Raw genomic sequence first — 21,890 nt, 5'->3', positions numbered from 1 at the left:
TAATTAAGAAAGCCTGGATTTCAGCTCAGTAATCAGATTTCTCAGTGCATGTGATTACTCAGTCTGCGCTTGTGTGAAAACAGGCTGCGGGACTGGAAATAAGCGAGCAGTGTCACCACAAAATGACAGCAAAGCACGTGTGGAGCATCACTGAAACCAAACACATGCTTGATGAAGTGAAGGATTTAAATATTCTTCATTTTCTAGATGATGTAAGTTCATATTTTCAGCTAAAGCGGCGCAAAGTTTTTTTTTGTTTTGTTTTTTTTTTTAAGTGGCAGCATGAAGTTTGAGTTTTACACTACGTTTAAATCACTTCTTCTTCTGTGAGTTTATTGGCTGCTTGTAAAACAGACTCATGTAGACCTGGAGTTTTACCATTATCTGATTACTCAATTATACTGCATATAAACACATTGATCGGATTACTTAGAAAATCTGATTTTCTGCAGTTATCTGATGAATCACATGTAAACGCACTCACTCTTTAATGATGTCTTTAATGAACCAAACTGGCATTTTACATTTGTAAACGAAAAGGTCCTAATTAAATAGCATGAATCAAATAAAATACATCTGGTTTAGCTGCAGCGTTCAAATACAGCACAAGAGCCCTTACCTGAGTCACCTCAGACAACTAATACTTCATAAAATTACATAAGCTCACAGCTGGCTTGTCTTAAAGAACACTGACCAACTGCATGTTTCCTCAAAAACAGAGCATAATTATGCCTGTTTAAGTGGCTTTAATGCAGCACAGTAGTTGTAAAAACCATTGCACCCATGTGTTTTTACATATGGTACTAAATGTGGTTACATTTTTGTCTGTTCCATCTTATCAAACCTCAAAGATAAATACTCTATCATGAAAATGTCATGAAGTACTGTGATATTAGATTTTTTGCCAAATCTCCCACCCCTGTAAATTACGCCTGTAAATCAATGTAACTTTAACTTAACTTTGCTACTGAAGTTACTGAAGCTTTAGGATATAATAAACCTGGGAATTAAAGGGTTGATAAACTCTAATGATACTAAAAGCTCTCTATTTTTCTTTCTCTGTCTCTCTCCTCCAGGATGCCTTTGTGGAGATCTACAGTCAGCAGAGAAGGTCTATTTTCCACCCCTGGCCCTATCTAAAGACAGTGTTTGGTCTGGCAGCCCTGGGGGCAGCAGGGGTAACCATTGGAGCTCTCTTTACCCAGAAGTGATGACCCTTACTCCTTAGCATGGGATCATCCCCACCTCTTCCTCTCACTCTCTCTCTCTGTCTCTCTCTCTTCTGGCTTATCAAAGCACTTGTTCTCTCAGCATCGCACTGCCCTGCCCAGGACCAAGGCTCTACTGTCTACTCCATGGAGCGGAGCTGTCCTTTGTCCACATGCTTGTGACTGGAGCGGGAGAAGAAACAAGGATTAAGAGAAGAATACATGGACAAACTCCTACACTTGTACTCTGGCTGCATCACTGCCATGTATAGATCTAAATACACACACATACATGAACTGATGAATTGTCATTTGTGTCTGAACTTCCACGAAACCTGCACAATGCATTTTAAATACATCCACAGGTTTCGTGAAGATTCTGCTTATGATTGCGTACATACATACATTTGTAGCATGAGATGAGAGATATACATATTTAACGTCCAGGAACATGGAAAGGAGGCAAAAATAGAAAAAGAAAGGAGATGGCGGAGAATGTGTAGCGCTTCCACTGTCTGCATGTGTGGAGAAAGCTCGAGTGACTTTTTTCTGTTTCCTTTTTTCTTTTCCTTTTTTGTGCATGATGGCCTTTTGAGCATGCTCCCTTCTCGTGGCAGACCCCTCCTGCACAGGACCTTTCTGGGGTGTTTTTGTTTTGTTTTGGTTTTTTTTCTTCTTCCCTTTGTTTCGTTCTCCTTCCTTCAGTTGGTGTCTCTCCAAGCACCTCTTGAGAGCTCCCGTCAGCCTAGCAGATGCTGTGCATTCCTCATTAAAAGTGCTTGTCTGTTTGATTGGCTGACGAGTCTCTGCGTTTGTCAGGCACCAAGCGTGTCCTTGCTGGACGACCATCAAGAAGCGCAGCTCCGCTATTCGCTTTCATGGGCTTGAAAGATGGCCGAGGCATACCGCACCTGAATGTATAAACTGTGTCTGTTAACTGGGATTCCGCAGAGGATTAACGTTTCTCATCTCATCTCATTGTTCTTTATAGGCGTCACTCACTTTTACTTTTAGATAGAAAAAAATGAAAGAGAAATTGATGGGTAACTCCAGCTTTCATGTAACAGTTTATTCAAAGAGTAGCACCAGAAAAGCACTGTCCAGGTAACGTAGGTGGACAGGTAGTGTGTGTGTGTGTGTGTGTGTGTGTGTGTGTGTGTGTTGTGTGTCCATGTCTGCCGCTGTAAGTAGAGCGTGTTGAGAGAGAGTGAGCTTAGCTAGCATATGCTCCGGGTGCTGGTTATCTCCCGGCCTGTTCCTTTGGCTAGAGATAAAGCAGGGCATTGGGCAGCTGTGTTCAGCCAGGTGTCGGCTGGGGAGGAAGAGAGGGGCAGGTGGGGGCACAGCTGGGAACAGAGGTCCATTCAGCCTGGCATGATAGGCATCCAGCCCAGCAGGAGCTCCACACAGTTGGAACTCACAGTAGAGCATGAGAAGCATCTTGCAGGTGGGCTTCTTTACCCGCTCTGCCCTCCCCAGCATTTAAAGATATGGCTCAGCCAAAAAAGGTTTGGTATCTGAAGTTAGCTTTAGTTTTGCACTGACTGCAACTAATGAACCTAAGAAGAAAGCTTATAGGTCCTGGAGATCTACCACCCTGGAGGTGTCTGGCCTAACACACATGGTTCTAATGTTCAGATGCTTCATTAACTTCATTAACTGGATCAGGTATGTTAGATTAGGGGTGGAGCTAAACTTTGCAGGGTGCTCTCCAGAAACAGGATTGGACACCCCTGCTATGCCTAAATCATCAGCCACTATTTCAGAATGTGAATTAATCACAAATAGCCTTACCGATGTGGTTTCCGGTAGTGTTTAACATGCTTTTGTGTAAAAAAAAAAAAGGGTCAAAAGTATAGTCAAGAGCTGGCTGCCGCTGCTGCTTTTAGCTAGGCCCTGTATTTTTGGCTGGGTCATTCCTTTAAAGGCAAATTCAATTGGGTTTTTCAAAACTTCCACATGAATAAATGGTTAATATGTAAACACTCAGAGTAGATTGATGTGAAATGCTCAGTTCTAGAGAACTGACTCAGTGGTGGTGATAGGAACCAGACGTCTGAAGAGTTTAATGCCCCTAAATGCACCATCACCAAAAGTTATTACATGAAATGGTTACAAATATGCTGCATGATGCCTGAGACACAGTTTGGAGAGAAGGTTTTGGCCTAAAGCATATATTTTTAGATATGTGGTGAAGGGGTTCATGCAGGGTGCTATAAAGTAAAATAGTCTCCAGAATTTTTTTTTTTTTTTTTTTCAGATTTACTACTGTTTTACCCTCATCAGCTTTACATACAAAAGCTCAGAAGATGCATATAGGTCCAGCAATCATTTTAGATAATAACATTTATTTTGCTGTATTTATGTTGTATACATTTTCCTATCACCACCACTGTAAAGCAGTCCGTAAAGTTTCTATAGAATGGAGCATTTCATATCAAACCACTTTGTTTACATCTCAACCCTTGACCAATTGGTGTAATTCCCATTAAAGGCTTTAGTATTTGTTTATTAAAGACTCTGAATATGTAAGTCATGTAGTTATGAAAATGAACATATGGACCCCTTGCAGTTTATGGGGTTAAAAGATCTCAGTAGGCCCTGTAGGAGAAGACGGGCTGAGCCTGAACCTTGGAAACCCAATCTGTGTGCTTCTGCTGCTGCTTCCGCCCCAGAGAGAGCCCAGTCGATCCGCTATTGGATAACCTCCCCCAGAGCTCTCCGTGGGGACGGCTCATTTCCGATTCGCAGGCAGACATCGATACATCCGTCTGTCATACTGTGCTATCAGTTTGCAGGACCTGGAGTTAGCCTTGGTTTGTGTGAGGGTCCTGTAGACCACCAAGTGGAGTCAGGAATCTTATGACAATCACGGCCTACAGAAAGAAGATGTGTTTATTGTTATGGATATGTTGTACTGTCATTTCATTTGTCATCTAGGTGTTGTAACCCTCCTCTTCAGATTATCAGTAGTTTAACTTCATAATCGTTTCGATATTTAAAGGTCTGGGTGAGGTTTTCTGACTCAGCACGTGTCAGCAAGTCGTTAATGAGTTAACCAATGCACTCGCAGAGCTCTTTCATGTTTAAAAGGTACAATATTGTCACTATGCATGGTCACATTGCAACAGTGTAGATGTTATTCTGCAAAGGTATCACATATATTCGAGTATCTTATGGAGGAGAGCTGTGAAGACTCGCACTGTAACATCACGTATTTAATGGCTGCTAATGAGATTTGTAGCTCTCAGCAATGTAACATCCTCGACTTTGAGGCACCTTACGACGCTGCTTATATTTCAGCAAATACTGCCACCGGTGGGGAACTGTACTGAAATCCCCACCACAAAGTTTCACAAGTTTTCTCTCATCAGACGTGCGTAAGGAGTAACGCCTTGCAGACGGCCTCTGTGAGATTGTATAAATGCTTCAGGCCGAGTTATTCGTGAAGTGCCGAATGACTTTTCTTAATGAAAAAGAATGAAAAAAAAAGAAAAGTTTTACCTGAATCGGTTCCCCAAAAGCATCTTAAAGAAGATAACATTGTAAACAGACCTTTGAATTTGTCATGTTGTTATGTAGTTGGCTTTACGCCCATATTAGGAACTCTGGGTCTGTGCGGTTTGTCTCTATGGGAAAAATGACTGGCATTTAGGCAAATCGCCAAGAACACACACTTTAACAAAAATGTTCAAAACAAACGTCCTCCAAATATGACTGGATCCTATGAATTAGGAAGTTGTTAAGTATCCAAAATATGAATGTTGCTGCATGCTGTGAAATGACCTGACATCCTAACATTTGCAACCCAACAAAAATACCTTACACAAACCTGCTGTTGTTACTTAAGCAATAGAATACAAGAGGGAGTGTGTTATCGCAAAATAACACGACTGTGATTTGGCTGCAGGCACAAGCCGAAGGCAACCTTGAGTGTCCTGTTGCTTTTATACAACAATTAAATAAAGGAAGAAATAAATTGGCTTGTGAATGCGGTGATTAATATGTTTTAATGTTCCTTCCTCCTAATTATAGCTCCTTAACGAGCAGCTTGTTGCTACGTCAGAGTTACGAGCTCCGCCCACTCACTGCTCAGTCGGCTGTATGCCTCACCTTTTGAAGTTTGGACTGAACCAGAAAACTGCTGCAATATCAAGTTTAGCTCAGTCAGTTTTTGCCAGATCAGTATTAATGTTGTTTTGTTCCAGCCGGTCTGTAAAGCTTCTTACAGACCGTTTAGTTTGGCGAATGGTGTTGGGTTAATTTCTGGCTGATTCCAGGTTGTTTAGCCGTTCTTCTGTCACAGCTGCCGACTGAAAAGCTGCTCAGTGGTGACGACAGTTTGGGAATTTAGTGTCGTTTCGTCTTCAGAGTCGGACCAAATCGGCTGTCGGTCAGATGTGATCGTAACAGCAACGACTAAGTTGTCATAAGTTTACTTAAAAGGAACTTGGTGTACATACTATACTATTATACTTTACTGTAGTCAGGGGGATGTCTAGGAATAAACCACCTAGTGATTAGAAGTTCTGTCCAGCATGCAGGGCATAGCGCACTGGACAAACTCAGAGCACCATGTTATTTTGGCTGAAAGGAGTGTTTTGGTTTGAAGTGTGCTGTCATTTCAGTGCAGGACTGTCAGCTTGCTTGTAGTACATCATCGCTGTTCAAAGAAAAATCAGAATTCTTTTGGATTTTTACTTTTCTACATCATTTGCGCCTGATAGCTTTACATTGTGTGACAGCTTCATAATAAATGGATCAATAGAAATGCTCCAAAAGTGCTTGGAATAAAATCACTTTACATTAACTTACATTGAAAGTAAAGAAAATTTTTGGCCTCTCCTGTAAACTTAGCGTTTTGGAGATACTTGTTTTCCGTGGATGGCGACAATATGGATAGCGGTGTTCATATTTTAACCATGTAAGTCAGAGGATCCAGTGACCTTCAGGGAAAAATGTGCACAGGATAAAATGCATTGGGTGCAGGATCGAGTACAATGGAGGCAATTATCAAAAACATCAATTAGTGTTCCTATGAAGAAAAACCCAGACCCAGAGTTCCTTATGTTGCTGTGATGCTGTCTACAGAATGCCTTGACCTGTCCAGGCACACAGTTGTGTTTCCAGCTTGTCTCGTTTTTATCTGGAAGGGTAACATTTTGAATTGGTGTCTATGAAAATAATGCACTTATGGGTGGAGCATGAACGGGACAGCTGACCCACAGGAGCCTTTCTGCTTCATTTCTGAACTACCTTGAATGGTCACAATGTAAGATTTTTTGGGGAACTGGGTCCAGATGGTGGTACATTCGACAGCTGCCTGCTCAGCACCTTCTAAACTGGGCTTCGAGACAGAAGCCTGTCGGCTCGGACTGTAGCAGCTATTGTTCACCTCATTATAATGAAGCGAGGCAAAATGTCAGAAAAGTCATCACATCGCAAGCCTTGCGGTCCAAGAATGAAGACACTGATGAATCGAGAGTAGAAGAGCGAGACACCTGCACAGGATCGTTGTATCCAGGAGGTGTTGAGAGATCTGTCAAACATGCATGTTTTGCTTAAAGAGTACGTACAGTATGTCGAAGTTGGCGAGATTTATTAGGAGATCATTAGTCGTTATCCATTTTTAGGGTTTTGTGGAGGGAGGTGGGGGGGGTTGAAACGGGGTACTTGGGCTTGGACCTGGTTTCTTTATTTCTTGATTTGTTATTATTTAATATATGTACTTTTGTATAGATCATTGCTCCTCCCTCGACCCAGAAATTCTCTTTTGGAATTCCAAAGCCAAAAAGTGAACGTTTTCTGGCTTCGAAGGTGGGACAAGTCCTACAGTGACACCTTGTAACTGCTGTGATGTGGCACAACAGAACAGAGCTCCAAGGGCTGAAGTTGAATACTGACCCGTATTCTTATATCTATATTGTGTATATGTATTTCTGCCACTATGCATCATCTGTTTTGTTTTTTTGCATCGCAAAAGCATGAATGCATTTCTCTGGGCCCGTCTTCTGATGAATTAATATGGAGGGGAAAGTGGTAAAGTTGGGAGGATTTCCCCTCTCAGTGTGAATTGTAGCTTTAGAGTGATCTGCTTATGGGAAATTGCAGCTTCTGTCTCCATGGCAGCGCCAGCTGGTGTCTAAACCATGTTATTTACATTATGTATGAGTGTGGTTGTTTCATCTCTAGCTATACAACTTAATTTTTTTCTCTCCTCCCGCGTTTCAGAGGTGCTTTCAGATCGTATGCAATTTAAATGAGTTTCTGCAGTTTCTCGTTTTCCGAAAACAAGCCCCACTCAATTGCCATCCATTACATGTAATTGTGAAAAGGTTATTGCACTTTTTTGTCTGTTTAGGCAGCTAATACCATGGAAGCAGGTCCAAAACATGCCACAATCAAAGAGCCAAGGCAAAGAAGAGCGTAAACTCAATTTTATTCTGTTTATTTTATCACTTTTCACTGTTGTTCCTTTCATTTCACACATTAGCACTAAATTAAATACCGAATGCTCCAAATTGAACAAATTTCCATGGGATTTTTCATATTACAAGGCTATTCCTGCGGCGGTATTCATAGTATATACTGTACTCATTCACATTCAACAATCATTTCTTGTCCTGTATCGATATGTAGCCCGCATAAATCACTGTTCATGCCTTTATACTTGTTTTTTTTTGGTTGTGTTTTGGTTTAATTTATCCCCACTGCACTTACATGTTTCAATGTGTCAATTTTTTTTCTGTGTATCCATTTCATAAGCTAACAGTGATGTGTCCTGATTAAAGTAAAACTTGCCTTACCATCTGTGAGCTGTCAGCGGCGTCTAAATCACTGAATCATGAACTTATTCGTGCGGCGCTCCCGACGCTGCGGCGTCTGTCATGTTCAAACAAAAGCCGAAGGAGGGAGCGTTTACAGGCCTGCTGCATTTGTGGAGAATTCCCAGTGGTAGGATGGGGAATAGCATCTCCAGAGAGCGAGGCCTTTACCAGTCAACGCAGGACCTTTTCTGGGAATCTCGTCTGTTTAACTTGGGAGTTCTCTCTGATGGTTCATACTGAGTGTGCGAATGAGAAAATGTCTCAGTTCACTTCAGTCAGCACACTAGAAAGAGCGCAGTGCCCTAGAGTGCTCAACCTGTATTCGGAATAACCTACTGAGAGTGAATCTGCAAACACACACTCTCACATACACAGACGCAAGCACCAGTGTGATTCTCGGGGGTTTCCCATCACAGGCACCTGAGCGGAAAATAAAAATAAAAAGCACTGCTAAGACTGAAGGTGTGAAAATGTAAAAGAGGTGCAATCAGAGTCCCTCAGCTCAAAGGGGTCCAAGCACTCTTGGCCAGAAGATGATGGTCCTAACACCTAGAATGATGACGCTGATGACCACGATGAAGGCTGTGATCTTTTAAACATTCATGGTGTGCATCGGTGGGGTGTGTCTTTTGCCGCGGGGCATAAACTTCATGCAGGGCTCCCTCCAGAGCTTGGCCTCATCAGATATTACGTTAAGATTAACCTCCTCCAGCATTCAAAGCCTCGTGGCTGCTGCACCGAGCCGCAGATTCACAGCATCCTCTAACAGAAAAAGGAATGAAAAAACTCGAGCAGGGAGAGCTCGGCCCAGGGGGAATGGTAGGGTTAAATTAGCTCGAGCCGAGAGTTCTCCGTGCAAGAAGAAAAAAACTACCCTCTCAGCAGATGAAATATTTGAGATGCTTGGAAGAAGGAGAATTTTAAATCAGTGCGTTTTAGGTCTTCTACGGCGGCCAGCCTGGCTGGCTGGGGCATGCCTGCGTGGACGGCTTCGGTAAACGCAAGCAACTAAGGGCAGAAATTCTGAGGATGAGCGCATGATGATGATGATGATGATGGCAGAATTTAAGATCATTTTGAGAGTAAGTGCTAGCAGGAAGCCTTTCATATCACTAATGGGTTGGAATTGGATTTAGTTCCATTCAAATGAGTTTCAGATGAGAAGCCCTGTTCAAGTAGATTAGTTCAAAAATTAAAAGCACTAAAGAAATATTCACCATCAATTACATTGACGAGATGAAAATCATTCAACCAATTCCTACATAATAAACCTCACAAGTGCAAATTCACCACTGTTGGGAAACATTATTTAAAGGGCATCTGCAGCATGAAGTCAATTATCATTTCATCATATTCCCATGTACTTGGGATATTCTCCAAATGGAGGGAAGCCATGCCACAAAGGTTGCAGGGCTTAAAAATGTGTTTAAAATATTGCACAGCTTCTAAACTCAGTATGTAGTGTTACTGAGCTCTGCTAAAGCCTGAGTAGACTGATAAATCAATGTGATCAGTTATTAATCTCAGCGTTACTGAGCTCTGCTAAAGCCTGAGTAGACTGATAAATCAATGTGATCAGTTATTAATCTCAGTGTTACTGAGCTCTGCTAAAGCCTGAGTAGACTGATAAATCAATGTGATCAGTTATTAATCTCAGTGTCACTGAGCTCTGCTAAAGCCTGAGTAGACTGATAAATCAATGTGATCAGTTATTAATCTCAGTGTTACTGAGCTCTGCTAAAGTCTGAGTAGACTGATAAATCAATGTGATCAGTTATTAATCTCAGCGTTACTGAGCTCTGCTAAAGCCTGAGTAGACTGATAAATCAATGTGATCAGTTATTAATGTCAGTGTTACTGAGCTCTGCTAAAGCCTGAGTAGACTGATAAATCAATGTGATCAGTTATTAATCTCAGCGTTACTGATCTCTGCTAAAGCCTGAGTAGACTGATAAATCAATGTGATCAGTTATTAATCTCAGCGTTACTGAGCTCTGCTAAAGTCTGAGTAGACTGATAAATCAATGTGATCAGTTATTAATCTCAGCGTTACTGAGCTCTGCTAAAGCCTGAGTAGACTGATAAATCAATGTGATCAGTTATTAATCTCAGCGTTACTGAGCTCTGCTAAAGCCTGAGTAGACTGATAAATCAATGTGATCAGTTATTAATCTCAGTGTTACTGAGCTCTGCTAAAGTCTGAGTAGACTGATAAATCAATGTGATCGGTTATTAATCTCAGTGTTACTGAGCTCTGCTAAAGTCTGAGTAGACTGATAAATCAATGTGATCAGTTATTAATCTCAGTGTTACTGAGCTCTGCTAAAGTCTGAGTAGACTGATAAATCAATGTGATCAGTTATTAATCTCAGCGTTACTGAGCTCTGCTGAAGTCTGAGTAGACTGATAAATCAATGTGATCAGTTATTAATCTCAGCGTTACTGAGCTCTGCTAAAGCCTGAGTAGACTGATAAATCAATGTGATCAGTTATTAATCTCAGCGTTACTGAGCTCTGCTAAAGTCTGAGTAGACTGATAAATCAATGTGATCGGTTATTAATCTCAGTGTTACTGAGCTCTGCTAAAGTCTGAGTAGACTGATAAATCAATGTGATCGGTTATTAATCTCAGTGTTACTGAGCTCTGCTAAAGTCTGAGTAGACTGATAAATCAATGTGATCGGTTATTAATCTCAGTGTTACTGAGCTCTGCTAAAGTCTGAGTAGACTGATAAATCAATGTGATCGGTTATTAATGTCAGTGTTACTGAGCTCTGCTAAAGCCTGAGTAGACTGATAAATCAATGTGATCAGTTATTAATCTCAGCGTTACTGAGCTCTGCTAAAGCCTGAGTAGACTGATAAATCAATGTGATCGGTTATTAATCTCAGCGTTACTGAGCTCTGCTAAAGCCTGAGTAGACTGATAAATCAATGTGATCGGTTATTAATCTCAGTGTTACTGAGCTCTGCTAAAGTCTGAGTAGACTGATAAATCAATGTGATCGGTTATTAATCTCAGCGTTACTGAGCTCTGCTAAAGTCTGAGTAGACTGATAAATCAATGTGATCAGTTATTAATCTCAGCGTTACTGAGCTCTGCTAAAGCCTGAGTAGACTGATAAATCAATGTGATCGGTTATTAATCTCAGTGTTACTGAGCTCTGCTAAAGCCTGAGTAGACTGATAAATCAATGTGATCAGTTATTAATCTCAGTGTTACTGAGCTCTGCTAAAGCCTGAGTAGACTGATAAATCAATGTGATCAGTTATTAATCTCAGCGTTACTGAGCTCTGCTAAAGCCTGAGTAGACTGATAAATCAATGTGATCGGTTATTAATCTCAGCGTTACTGAGCTCTGCTAAAGCCTGAGTAGACTGATAAATCAATGTGATCGGTTATTAATCTCAGCGTTACTGAGCTCTGCTAAAGCCTGAGTAGACTGATAAATCAATGTGATCGGTTATTAATCTCAGCGTTACTGAGCTCTGCTAAAGCCTGAGTAGACTGATAAATCAATGTGATCGGTTATTAATCTCAGCGTTACTGAGCTCTGCTAAAGTCTGAGTAGACTGATAAATCAATGTGATCGGTTATTAATCTCAGTGTTACTGAGCTCTGCTAAAGCCCGAGTAGACTGATAAATCAATGTGATCGGTTATTAATCTCAGTGTTACTGAGCTCTGCTAAAGCCTGAGTAGACTGATAAATCAATGTGATCGGTTATTAATCTCAGCGTTACTGAGCTCTGCTAAAGCCTGAGTAGACTGATAAATCAATGTGATCAGTTATTAATCTCAGCGTTACTGAGCTCTGCTAAAGTCTGAGTAGACTGATAAATCAATGTGATCGGTTATTAATCTCAGCGTTACTGAGCTCTGCTAAAGCCTGAGTAGACTGATAAATCAATGTGATCAGTTATTAATCTCAGCGTTACTGAGCTGTGCTAAAGCCTGAGTAGACTGATAAATCAATGTGATCGGTTATTAATCTCAGTGTTACTGAGCTCTGCTAAAGCCTGAGTAGACTGATAAATCAATGTGATCAGTTATTAATCTCAGTGTTACTGAGCTCTGCTAAAGCCTGAGTAGACTGATAAATCAATGTGATCGGTTATTAATTACACAGTTGACCGCCACGTTCACGGCCAGTTCATTCATTTCTTACTGTATTTATTTAAATGCTGTATTAAAGCAGTAGAGCACTCGAGGAGCGAGTTATCGCCAATAACATCACGGCTGTGATGATCTACAGTGACCAAACCACAGCTGTGATGTTATTTAGTGATAACGCACTCCCTCTCGGGTTCTATTGCTTAATTAAATATGTTTAATATACTTTTTTTACTGGCTCTGACAAATGAATAACTTTTACTTAATGGCCATTCTGACAGGAAATTGAATAAATGAAGGGTGGGGCCTCTGAATTTGGGCGCCTGCCCATTAGCTTCAGTGAGGTTTTATTCTCTTCTGTTCTTTTCCACGTTTATGAAGTTATTGTCTGCGGTAACAGGCTGTGTTCTTCAGACGCAGCACACAGAGGTTGGGGTGAAAAAGCCGGAGTGTTTCTTCAACAGTGGAGGCTCTGAGAAAGAGCAAGGCTGTAGTCCATGATTCATTACCCTCTTCCCTCTTCTCTTTCTGCCTGTGCACTCTCTCAGACCTCTAACACTCGACTCACTCGTCCTCTTCCTCGGGGTCCGGGCTCCAGTGTGTGGGGCTCAGGCCGAGGCTGCAGACATGAAAGCCAGCTCTCAAACAGAATTTCTGTTTGAATCTTGTGCGCCAGATCCTCCTTCACTCACTCAAACACACACACACACACACACACACACACACACACACACACACACACACACACATTTCTCTTGCTTACATATGAGGACATTCATTGGTTTCTATTGATTTTTGTGTTACTGTAGCTACATATTACTACACCTAAACCTAACCCTGACCTTAACCTCAGCATTTTTTCTGCTCTTTTAGTTTTGATACCAACTGATGCTCAAGTGAGGACACAAAATGTCCTCACTTGAGCAAAAATGTCATATAGTCCTGTCATAGCGAGGACATGGGGTCCTCACAAGTATAGCAGTACAAGAACACAAACACAGTCTATGGGCTTTAGGTAGGGGTGGGCTCGACGCCGTGGCACTTTTTTTTTCTTTGTTAAGAAAAATGTGCAGCTGACTTGGCATCATGCCCAGCGCACGGCATTATGGGGAATATATTTTACTCAAATTAATGACTACGTGAAGAAAAAGACATAAAATTGGGTACGTTAAGGTGAAAAGCAAGACACGTCTACCCTACACCATCCTGCAAGATGGTTCTTCAACAAAGAAGATGGTTATTTAGTTTTTTATGCTTAAAGCTTTCTTTGCATGGTGAGATTGTTCTTCAGATTGGAGGATGTGTTGATGCTGCTGCTTTATCTCCAACAAGGTGACTTTACAGGACAAAGCAACAACATTCTTCATTTTTAATGGAAATAAATGGATAAATATGGTTTTCAAGTCATTTTGGACCAATTCTGTTGGTCTGGTCATCAAGAAACTTTGACACAACACAAAAGACAACTGACGTTTTCAAAGGATGTCAGTAAATGAAAAACGACAAAAATAGAGACACAAGGTTTTGTCTCGACAGCAACAATAAGGTGCTTCATTGCATCAAAAAGGGCTCATCTACTGTTACAAGCTTGACATCATAACCATAGAGGAACCCTTTTTGGTGCTATATAGAACCATTTACAACCCGTTTTCCATCAATCTGAAGAACGATTTCATGCAGAGAACTATTTAAGCATGAAATGCTCCACTATACAACTCATGGTTCAAAGTAGAACCATTCCCTTTACTTAAGAACCCTTGGAGAACCATCTCTTTTGTTAAAGTGTACCAATCTGCTCTTCACTTGAGACTGGAGATGAACGTTTTTTGAGAAACAAATGCCAAATTTGGAAAAAGGAAACAGCATTTACACAATAATAATAATAATAATAATAATAATAATAATAAACATGAACTTATTATTATTACTAAGGGTGTAGATACTCACTTGAGCTGCAGTTTTCTTCTCAGAACTGAGTTCATGATTCGGTATTCACACAATATTCTGAATTTTGGTGTTCAGACAATGCAACTGTATTCAATACCATAATGAATAACATGCCCATTCTGTACAATACACATTTTGTATTATGATATAATGCCAAGATGTATTGTGTACCCTATTTTATTATCCATCCCTCCATCCATCCATCCATTTTCTAAGCCGCTTCTCCGTCAGGGTCGCGGGTGGGTGCTGTAGCCTATCCCAGCGGTCATTGGGCGGAAGGCAGGATACACCCTGGACAGGTCGCCAGTCCATCGCAGGGCAGACAGACAGACACAGACAGTCACTCACACCTAGGGGTAATTTAGCACGTCCAATCGATCTGACTGCATGTCTTTGGACTGTGGGAGGAAATCGGAGAACCCGGAGGAAACCCACGCAGACACGGGGAGAACATGCAAACTCCACACTGAAAGGACCCTGGTCGCCCGGCCGGGGAATCGAACCCAGGCTTCTTGCTGTGTGAGGCGACAGCGCTGAATGAAGACTGAAATCAAGGGATAAAGAATCAAACTGTGAAAATGAAATCCTACCTGCACAAAGATCTGCTGGGATAGACTCCTAGGGGTGCCCAGTCCTATTCACTAAAGAGCAAGTGAGGTTGCCAGATTTCATTCAATAAAGCAAGAGCACACATGAAGACTGAGACCAACTGATTAAACAGGTAGAAGCAGATGAGCTTTTGTTCAGTTGCAGTAAAAACCTGCATCCATACTGGCCCTTTGTGGATGTGGCTGGAGACCCCTGAGCTCCTTCCCTCACCAAACTACTGCCCACGTTTCAGTGGACCTATGTCCTTTTGTTTTGTTTGAGCAAAAATCTGGATCAAATGTTGATTTTCTAAGTGAAAATAAGTGAACAGAGACACACATCTGCACTTCTTAATGCACAGTTTCTGCTTATTTGCTGAATTTTTACATATTGGAAAAACAGTAAAATATTACAGAGCTCCTAACGGGATGAGCTACCAATACTATGTGGTGAGCCCCTAGTACTATCAAGTGAGCACCAGGTACTATTTGATGAGAACCTGATACCATGTGGTGCGCACCCGATACTATCATGTGAGCACCAGACACTATCAGGTGACCACTCAGTACTATGTGGTGAGCACCCAGTACTATCAGGGGGGCACCTGAGACAATCAAGTGAGCACCGGATACTATGTGGTGAGCACTCAATACCATTTGTTGATCACCAGATACTATGTGGTGAGCACTAGATACTATTTGGTGTATACTGGTATCTGGTGCTCATTTGATAGTATTGGGTGCGCACCAAATAAATAAATAAATAAATACACCATGTGCCTTTCACCTAAAAAAATACACCACATGGGCTTCCATAAAATATAAAATGTGGCCTGTGCAAAAGTAATGGCACCTTTATGATTTAAAAAAAAAGCAATCTAAACATCATTTTTTTGGTGACATACAGAGTCAATTTATACACGTTTTGTCTGATGTGTTGTTTATGGACTAAAATCTCCAGAGGCAGGTGATCAGAGTGATGCAGGTGATCGGAGTGATGCAGGTGATCGGAGTGATGCAGGTGATCAGAGTGATGCAGGTGATCAGAGTGATGCAGGTGATCAGAGTGATGCAGGTGATCGGAGTGATGAAGGTGATCAGAGTGATGCAGGTGATCGGAGTGATGCAGGTGATCAGAGTGATGCAGGTGATCAGAGTGATGCAGGTGATCGGAGTGATGCAGGTGATCAGAGTGATGCAGGTGATCGGAGTGATGCAGTGATCGGAGTGTTTGTAGGGTGTTAGTGGTGGTTGTGATGAATCTGATGCAGCTATAATATCTGTTAATATGACAACAGGATCAATGCAAAGCACAGACATAATAAAGCAGCACGGACTCAGTGTAGTTGTAAAAGAGTTAAGGCCAGGTTTGGGAAAGTCTATCAGACTCTAGCATTTCTCAGACAGGAGTGAAAATGCAGCTGAAGCTAGATTTTGCGAGGAGGCCCCCCACACGCTGCATCACAATGTCCTCTTTGTGCAGACGGGATAGGGGCTATCATGAAACAAAGAGCAGAGAACTCCAAGCAGAGCAAAACCAGACAAAAGGCGGCCCACCGCTCCATCCCGGCTCAGCCCGTCCCGACTCAGACGAGGGGTGTGCGCGTGTGTGTGGCAGAGGCACACTCGAGCCCCTCTGCCTCACAATGAGCCTCGGGCCCCGGGCCGGCAGTTGGTTTTAATAGGTCACCAACAGACACGTTTCTCCTTGAAGTGCGAAGGGCGCTCGGGGGAGGGCCGAGACAATGGCAGCGCTGTCAGCGCCCAGCAGCATGCTGGGAAGGAATGTGCTGAATGCGAGCGGGGAGTCAGAAAAGGACGCGGGGGTCTGCTGGGAGAGGGCACATTCAAAGCAAAAAAAAACATGTTTACAAAGGCTTCCAGTGCAAAATGCCAACCTGCTGCTACTGCAGAAGGAGATATGGGCTCCCAGAGCAGGAGCTGCTCGTTTTCCGCCGCAGCTCTGTGTGGAAAACGAGTGAATTTCCATTGTAAATGTGCTCCCTCAGACACACTGGTGGGTGTTGCTAATTGCAGCCACCTTGGGACGTAAAGTGTGGAAATGGATGGATGTCACAAGGTGTGGAGAAACAAATGTATTGAAATTTTCCAGTTACGGAGTGCCGGAATGTCACCTTGAGGCTCAGTTTCCGCTGACCCAAGCTGAGTCCCGGAATCCAGTTAGTGTGAAAGGACAAAAGTGCAGCTCTAGCTTTTGATCTTCGGTGGTTTTCGCAGAGTTTGCAATGATACGGACGTGCTGAGCTTTCAAACACTATAGGCCAGTTTTCCAAGACCCAGATTAAGCAAAGCTCTCTCTGCAGCCCCCCAGGTGGCCATTCCTCCAGCAGAATGGATACTGGTATCAATATTTTTAAATAGCATAATGAAATATAATATGTTTCTCCATAACTCTGTTATCAGATGAACTAGGATACTGAGGGTGTTTTTACATGCACTCAATAATCCGATCATAATCAGATTTCTGCAGTTATCCGATTATTTAAATGGTCATGTAAACACTCCAGTCTTGAAATCTGATTAAGAAATCTGATAACGAAGACTTGGTTTTTCACTGAGTAATCAGATTTCTCAGCGCTGTAAACTCTTACTCTGATTTCTTTTGGATTCCTCAGTCTGCGCTTGTGTGAGATCAGACCACAGTACCAGAAATTGTCGTGACATAGCAAAACACTTTTTGAGCGGTGCTGAAACACAAAATAAAGGATTTGAATATTCTTCATCTTCTAGATGAAATATGTTCATAATTTCAGGTAAAGCAGTGCAATGTTTAATAAAGCATTCTTCTGTGAGTTTATTGGTTGGGTGCAAAGCAGAAATCTGATTACTGTCTGACTCGTGTAACCCAGAGTTTTCCCATTATCTGAATACTTAACTGCATGTAAACGCATTCATCTGATTATTAACAACATCGGATTTTCTGCAGTTATCGGATTATTAAGTGCATGTTAACGCCCTCACTGTTGTCTCTCTGTGTTGAGCTGCTAGTGAGCAATGAGGGGTGAAGGGGGGTGAGAAACAATTCCATCCATCCATCCATCCATCCATCCATCCATCCATCCATCCATCCATCCATCCATCCATCCATCCATCCATTTTCTAAGCCGCTTCTCCCTCAGGGTTGCAGGGGGGTGCTGGAGCCTATCCCAGCGGTCATCGGGCGGAAGGCAGGATACACCCTGGACAGGTCGCCAGTCCATTGCAGGGCAGACAGACAGACACAGACAGTCACTCACACCCAGGGGCAATTTAGCACGTCCAATCAGCCTGACTGCATGTCTTTGAACTGTGGGAGGAAACCGGAGAACCCGGAGGAAACCCACGCAGACACGGGGAGAACATGCAGACTCCACACAGAGAGGACCCCGGTCACCCGGCAGGAGAATCGTACCCAGGCCCTCCTCGCTGTGAGGCGACAGCGCTAATAAAACAAATAGCATTTTATTGTCACCATGAAAAGGGTTAAGCCAAGGCTAAGAAGGCTATTCAATGGTAAACTGACCGATCCATGAGCCACAGAAACATTTGCTGGACACTCTTTTTTTCATAATAATACAATCTATTTTGTATTAATGTGAAAGTTATGTGAAAATAAGCATGTTGGGATAGAATCATTCTGGTTGCCATGTAATGGAGATAATGTTAGCAGAACTGCCCATTTGTTATTATTTTTAACCTGCCTAGTTTTGATCACCTACAGCAACACTGCCCACCATAGCAGCATAGCATTTTAACCCCTTAAAAACCCACCCAGGTTTATCACGTCCTGAGGCTTATTAAAGCAATATGTTAAAGCAAATCACATGTGTTACTGTGATTTCACCACGGGGAAGGGTGTTGTTAGGCACGACACGAAGCGGCTTTTATAAAACTGTGGCCAACATAAAATACAGACATAAGTGAGGACGTGGGGACATGATTAAACAGACACAAGAAATGCAGATCTATTCATTTATGTTAGGTTTCTATTTATTAATATATGAATCTCCGTATATATTTATTTATTTTTGGATTCGTCATTATTCTTTGCCATTCTAATTCATATATTAATTTAAGTCGATTATGTTTAATTGTATTTGTTTTTCTTTTCAGGCAGTCATGGTCCTCCATAGGAAAGGACCATGTGTCTGTGTGTCTGTGTGTGTCTGAGGGGTGGCTATTCATACACGTTAGCAGGCTATAGTAATCGAGAGAGGCAAGTTGTTGGGCAGCCTTGCAACACAAACAACAAATACAACGTATGAAAATAAACCACGAATGCAAAGCAGAGAGCAGATAGATAAAGAAGCGCATTGGCAATAAGACCGTGAACAACAGCATAATGAGACGTCACACGTGGGACAACAAAAGGTGTGTATGAGAGTGATTGAGCACCCTGAAGCACGGGGAAGTGGGAACTAAATGGACAAGAAGTGGCAGTTACTGCCAACATAATGAAAACATTTCCGGGAACACAGGCAGGTGCTTCTGAAACAGGTTTGATTCCTGAACTGAGCCTCACTGTCTTAACTGATTGATGTTGTTGTGTATGTAAACCAGATGTCTTCTCAGCAGCGTGAACTGCCATCCCAGTTCAAGACAGCAAGGCCAGAATCTAGAGCAGCTGCTGAGCCGCCAAATGGTGGAAAGTAGGCCTAGTTAGCACTGAGGCTGGATCGGCTGTCAAATTCAAAATGTTTTTAATAAATCAGCAGATAAAAATCGATTAAAACCTTGTTTTCTCTGAATTGGACAAAGATACATTGCGTGAATTATTGCTGTGTCCGTCTGTGGTTTAAAACTATGACGTACTGCCTGCATGTTTTCTTGTTGCTGGCTGGGCAGCCGTTATCTTCCTAACAGCGGTGTGGACTTGAGTCATATGTCTTAGAGCTCGAGCCCGACTCGAGTCAAGAAAATCAAGACTCAACATTGACTTTAACACCGATGACCCGGGCTTTGACTCGGACTTCAGCCTTATAAATCGGAAAGACTCCGACACTCTGTCACGATTGGCCTCTCGGTGTCCTGTCCATGTGCTCGTGTTGTGTTTACTTCCCAGTCCTGTCCATGTGCTTCTTTGTTTTGGTTTTTAGTCCGGCCCCTTGTTTTGTAACTCCGCCCCTGATTGTTCCCACCTGTGTTTCCGCCTGTCCCTCGTTAACCCTTGTATTTAAGCCCTGTGTTTTCCTGAGTTTCATGTTGGTCTTTGTTTGACGGCTATTGGATGTACTGTTTGAAGTGTTTGATCATTGTCTGATGTGTTGGATTTGTTTCTCCGTTGTGTTTATCCTGTGTTTCCCATTATGTCTGTTCCCCGATCTCTTCGTCTTGGCTATTTGAACCTGGACCGTTCTGACCATGACCATCTCCCCATATGTGTCCGCCTCATCGCTCCCCACCGTTGCAGACTCAAAGTCAAAGAAACGTGGAGAGGCATCTCGCTGTAGATGGCTGTACCGGTCACTTTTCATGTAAATGGATTCATTTCCTTTGTGTTAATCTGATAAACAGCAACATTGTCAGATGTCTGTTGCTGTACTAATGCTCAGTTTATTTCACTTCAGAAGTGAAGCGTTTAGAGCTCAAGTTGCCCAGTGCTTAACTCTTACTGGAGAAACTCACCAGGCCAACTGAACTTTTTGCTCATAGCAGCAAAACAAGACAAACACAGCAAGATTTTAACAGCTTCTGTGGGTAAAACAAGCGCGGCATTCGTCCACAAGGCTGAAGTTGACTTTTTATTCACCAGCTTCGTGTTCAAATTTGTCGCTCTGTCTTCAATTAAGAAGCTGCTAGCGATTAAAAGTCAGCTTGACTTTCATACATTCACCATCATTTTACTGTTTCATCGTTTTGTTTTGTGTTGTCGTCTAATTTCCGTTGCTTTGCCACTTAAACAGCTTGGCCTGCTATGGGTTTTAGTGCATCTAGTCGTAATGATTACTGGGCAAATTCTGCTGCTGACGTAAACACTTGTGTAGATTTAATCTCTCTTCCCTCCAAGGGCTCATCTAATAAACTTCACTTGAGCTAATAAAGTAATTAAATGGCCCTTGAAGGGCAATTACATTGATTTTTCAATGTAAATTAGATTTCTGTGTAATTAAGATGTACACATTATAATTTTGAGTGAGCTAATGTTCCAGAGAACCTTTCTGAATTGTTCTATTCAGAATTGTGGTGATGAGAACCAGATGTCCACAGTATGTAAGGCTTCTAAAAGCTACATCACAGCTACCTCCTCTGCTGCATCCCTTACTACAGAATTCCAAACAATGTGCAATGCCAACAGTCGGCTGGAGTGGTTTAAAGAACTAGAGTGACGAATCACACTTTGCTGTCAGTCTGATGATGACACTGGTTTGGTGGATGCCAGGGGAACATTACCCACCATAATGCATTGTGCCAACAGTAAAGTTTAGTGGAGGAGGGATAATGGGCTGGGGCTGTTTTTCAGGGTTTGCGCCCCTTACTTCCAGTGAAGGGTGATGTTAATGCAGCACACAAAGACATTTTAGACATTTTAGGGCAGCTCTGCATCAATACCCCTGGTTGTGGAATGGAATGTCCAACAAGCTCATATAGTTGTGATAATCAGGTGTCCACATCATTTGTCCATACAGAGTATACTGTATGTAATAAGTGGACCTCTGTGCAGAAAAATGTAGAAATTTTGACAAATGACAAATGAGATGAAAACAATAATGTAGCACTTCTTATAAGTCGCTCTGGATAAGAGCGTCTGCTAAATGCTGTAAATGTAATGCAACTACAACCCCAATTCCAATGAAGTTGGGACGTTGTGTAAAACATAAATAAAAACAGAATATGATGATTTGCAAATCCTTTTCAACCGATATTCACTTGAATAAACTATAAAGACACAATATTTAATGTTCAAACGGATAAACTTTATTGTTTTTTTGCAAATATTCACTCATTTTGAATTTGATGCCTGCAACACGTTCCAAAGAAGTTGGGACAGGGGCGTGTTTCCCACTGTGTTACATCACCTTTCCTTTTAACACTCAATAAGCATTTGGGAACTGAGGACACTGATTGTTGGAGCTTTGTAGGTGGAATTCTTTCCCATTCCTGCTTGATGTACAGCTTCAGTTGCTCAGCAGTCCGGGGTCCCCGCTGTCGTATTTTGTGCTTCATAATGCGCCACACATTTTCAGTGGGAGACGGTCTGGACTGCAGGC

At 42.1% G+C, this 21,890-nt stretch overlaps 1 protein-coding gene across 1 annotated transcript in view; it reads left to right on the top strand.

Annotated features, from left to right (window-relative positions):
- bcl2a (BCL2 apoptosis regulator a) overlaps positions 1-5,187 on the top strand; it is a 52,809-nt gene extending 47,622 nt beyond the window's left edge. The window contains exon 2 of the mRNA XM_017710424.2: positions 1,077-5,187. Within this exon, the coding sequence (XP_017565913.1) occupies positions 1,077-1,211 (135 nt within the window). The 3' untranslated portion in view covers positions 1,212-5,187. The remainder of the gene's footprint in view (positions 1-1,076) is intronic.
- Positions 5,188-21,890: the final 16,703 nt, after the last annotated feature.

The sequence above is a fragment of the Pygocentrus nattereri genome, chromosome 24 (genome assembly GCF_015220715.1).
Source record: "Pygocentrus nattereri isolate fPygNat1 chromosome 24, fPygNat1.pri, whole genome shotgun sequence".
NCBI classification, from domain to species: Eukaryota; Metazoa; Chordata; class Actinopteri; order Characiformes; family Serrasalmidae; genus Pygocentrus; species Pygocentrus nattereri.
The sequence above is the reverse complement of the archived record's forward strand: the minus strand, read 5'-3'. Positions and strand labels throughout refer to the sequence as shown.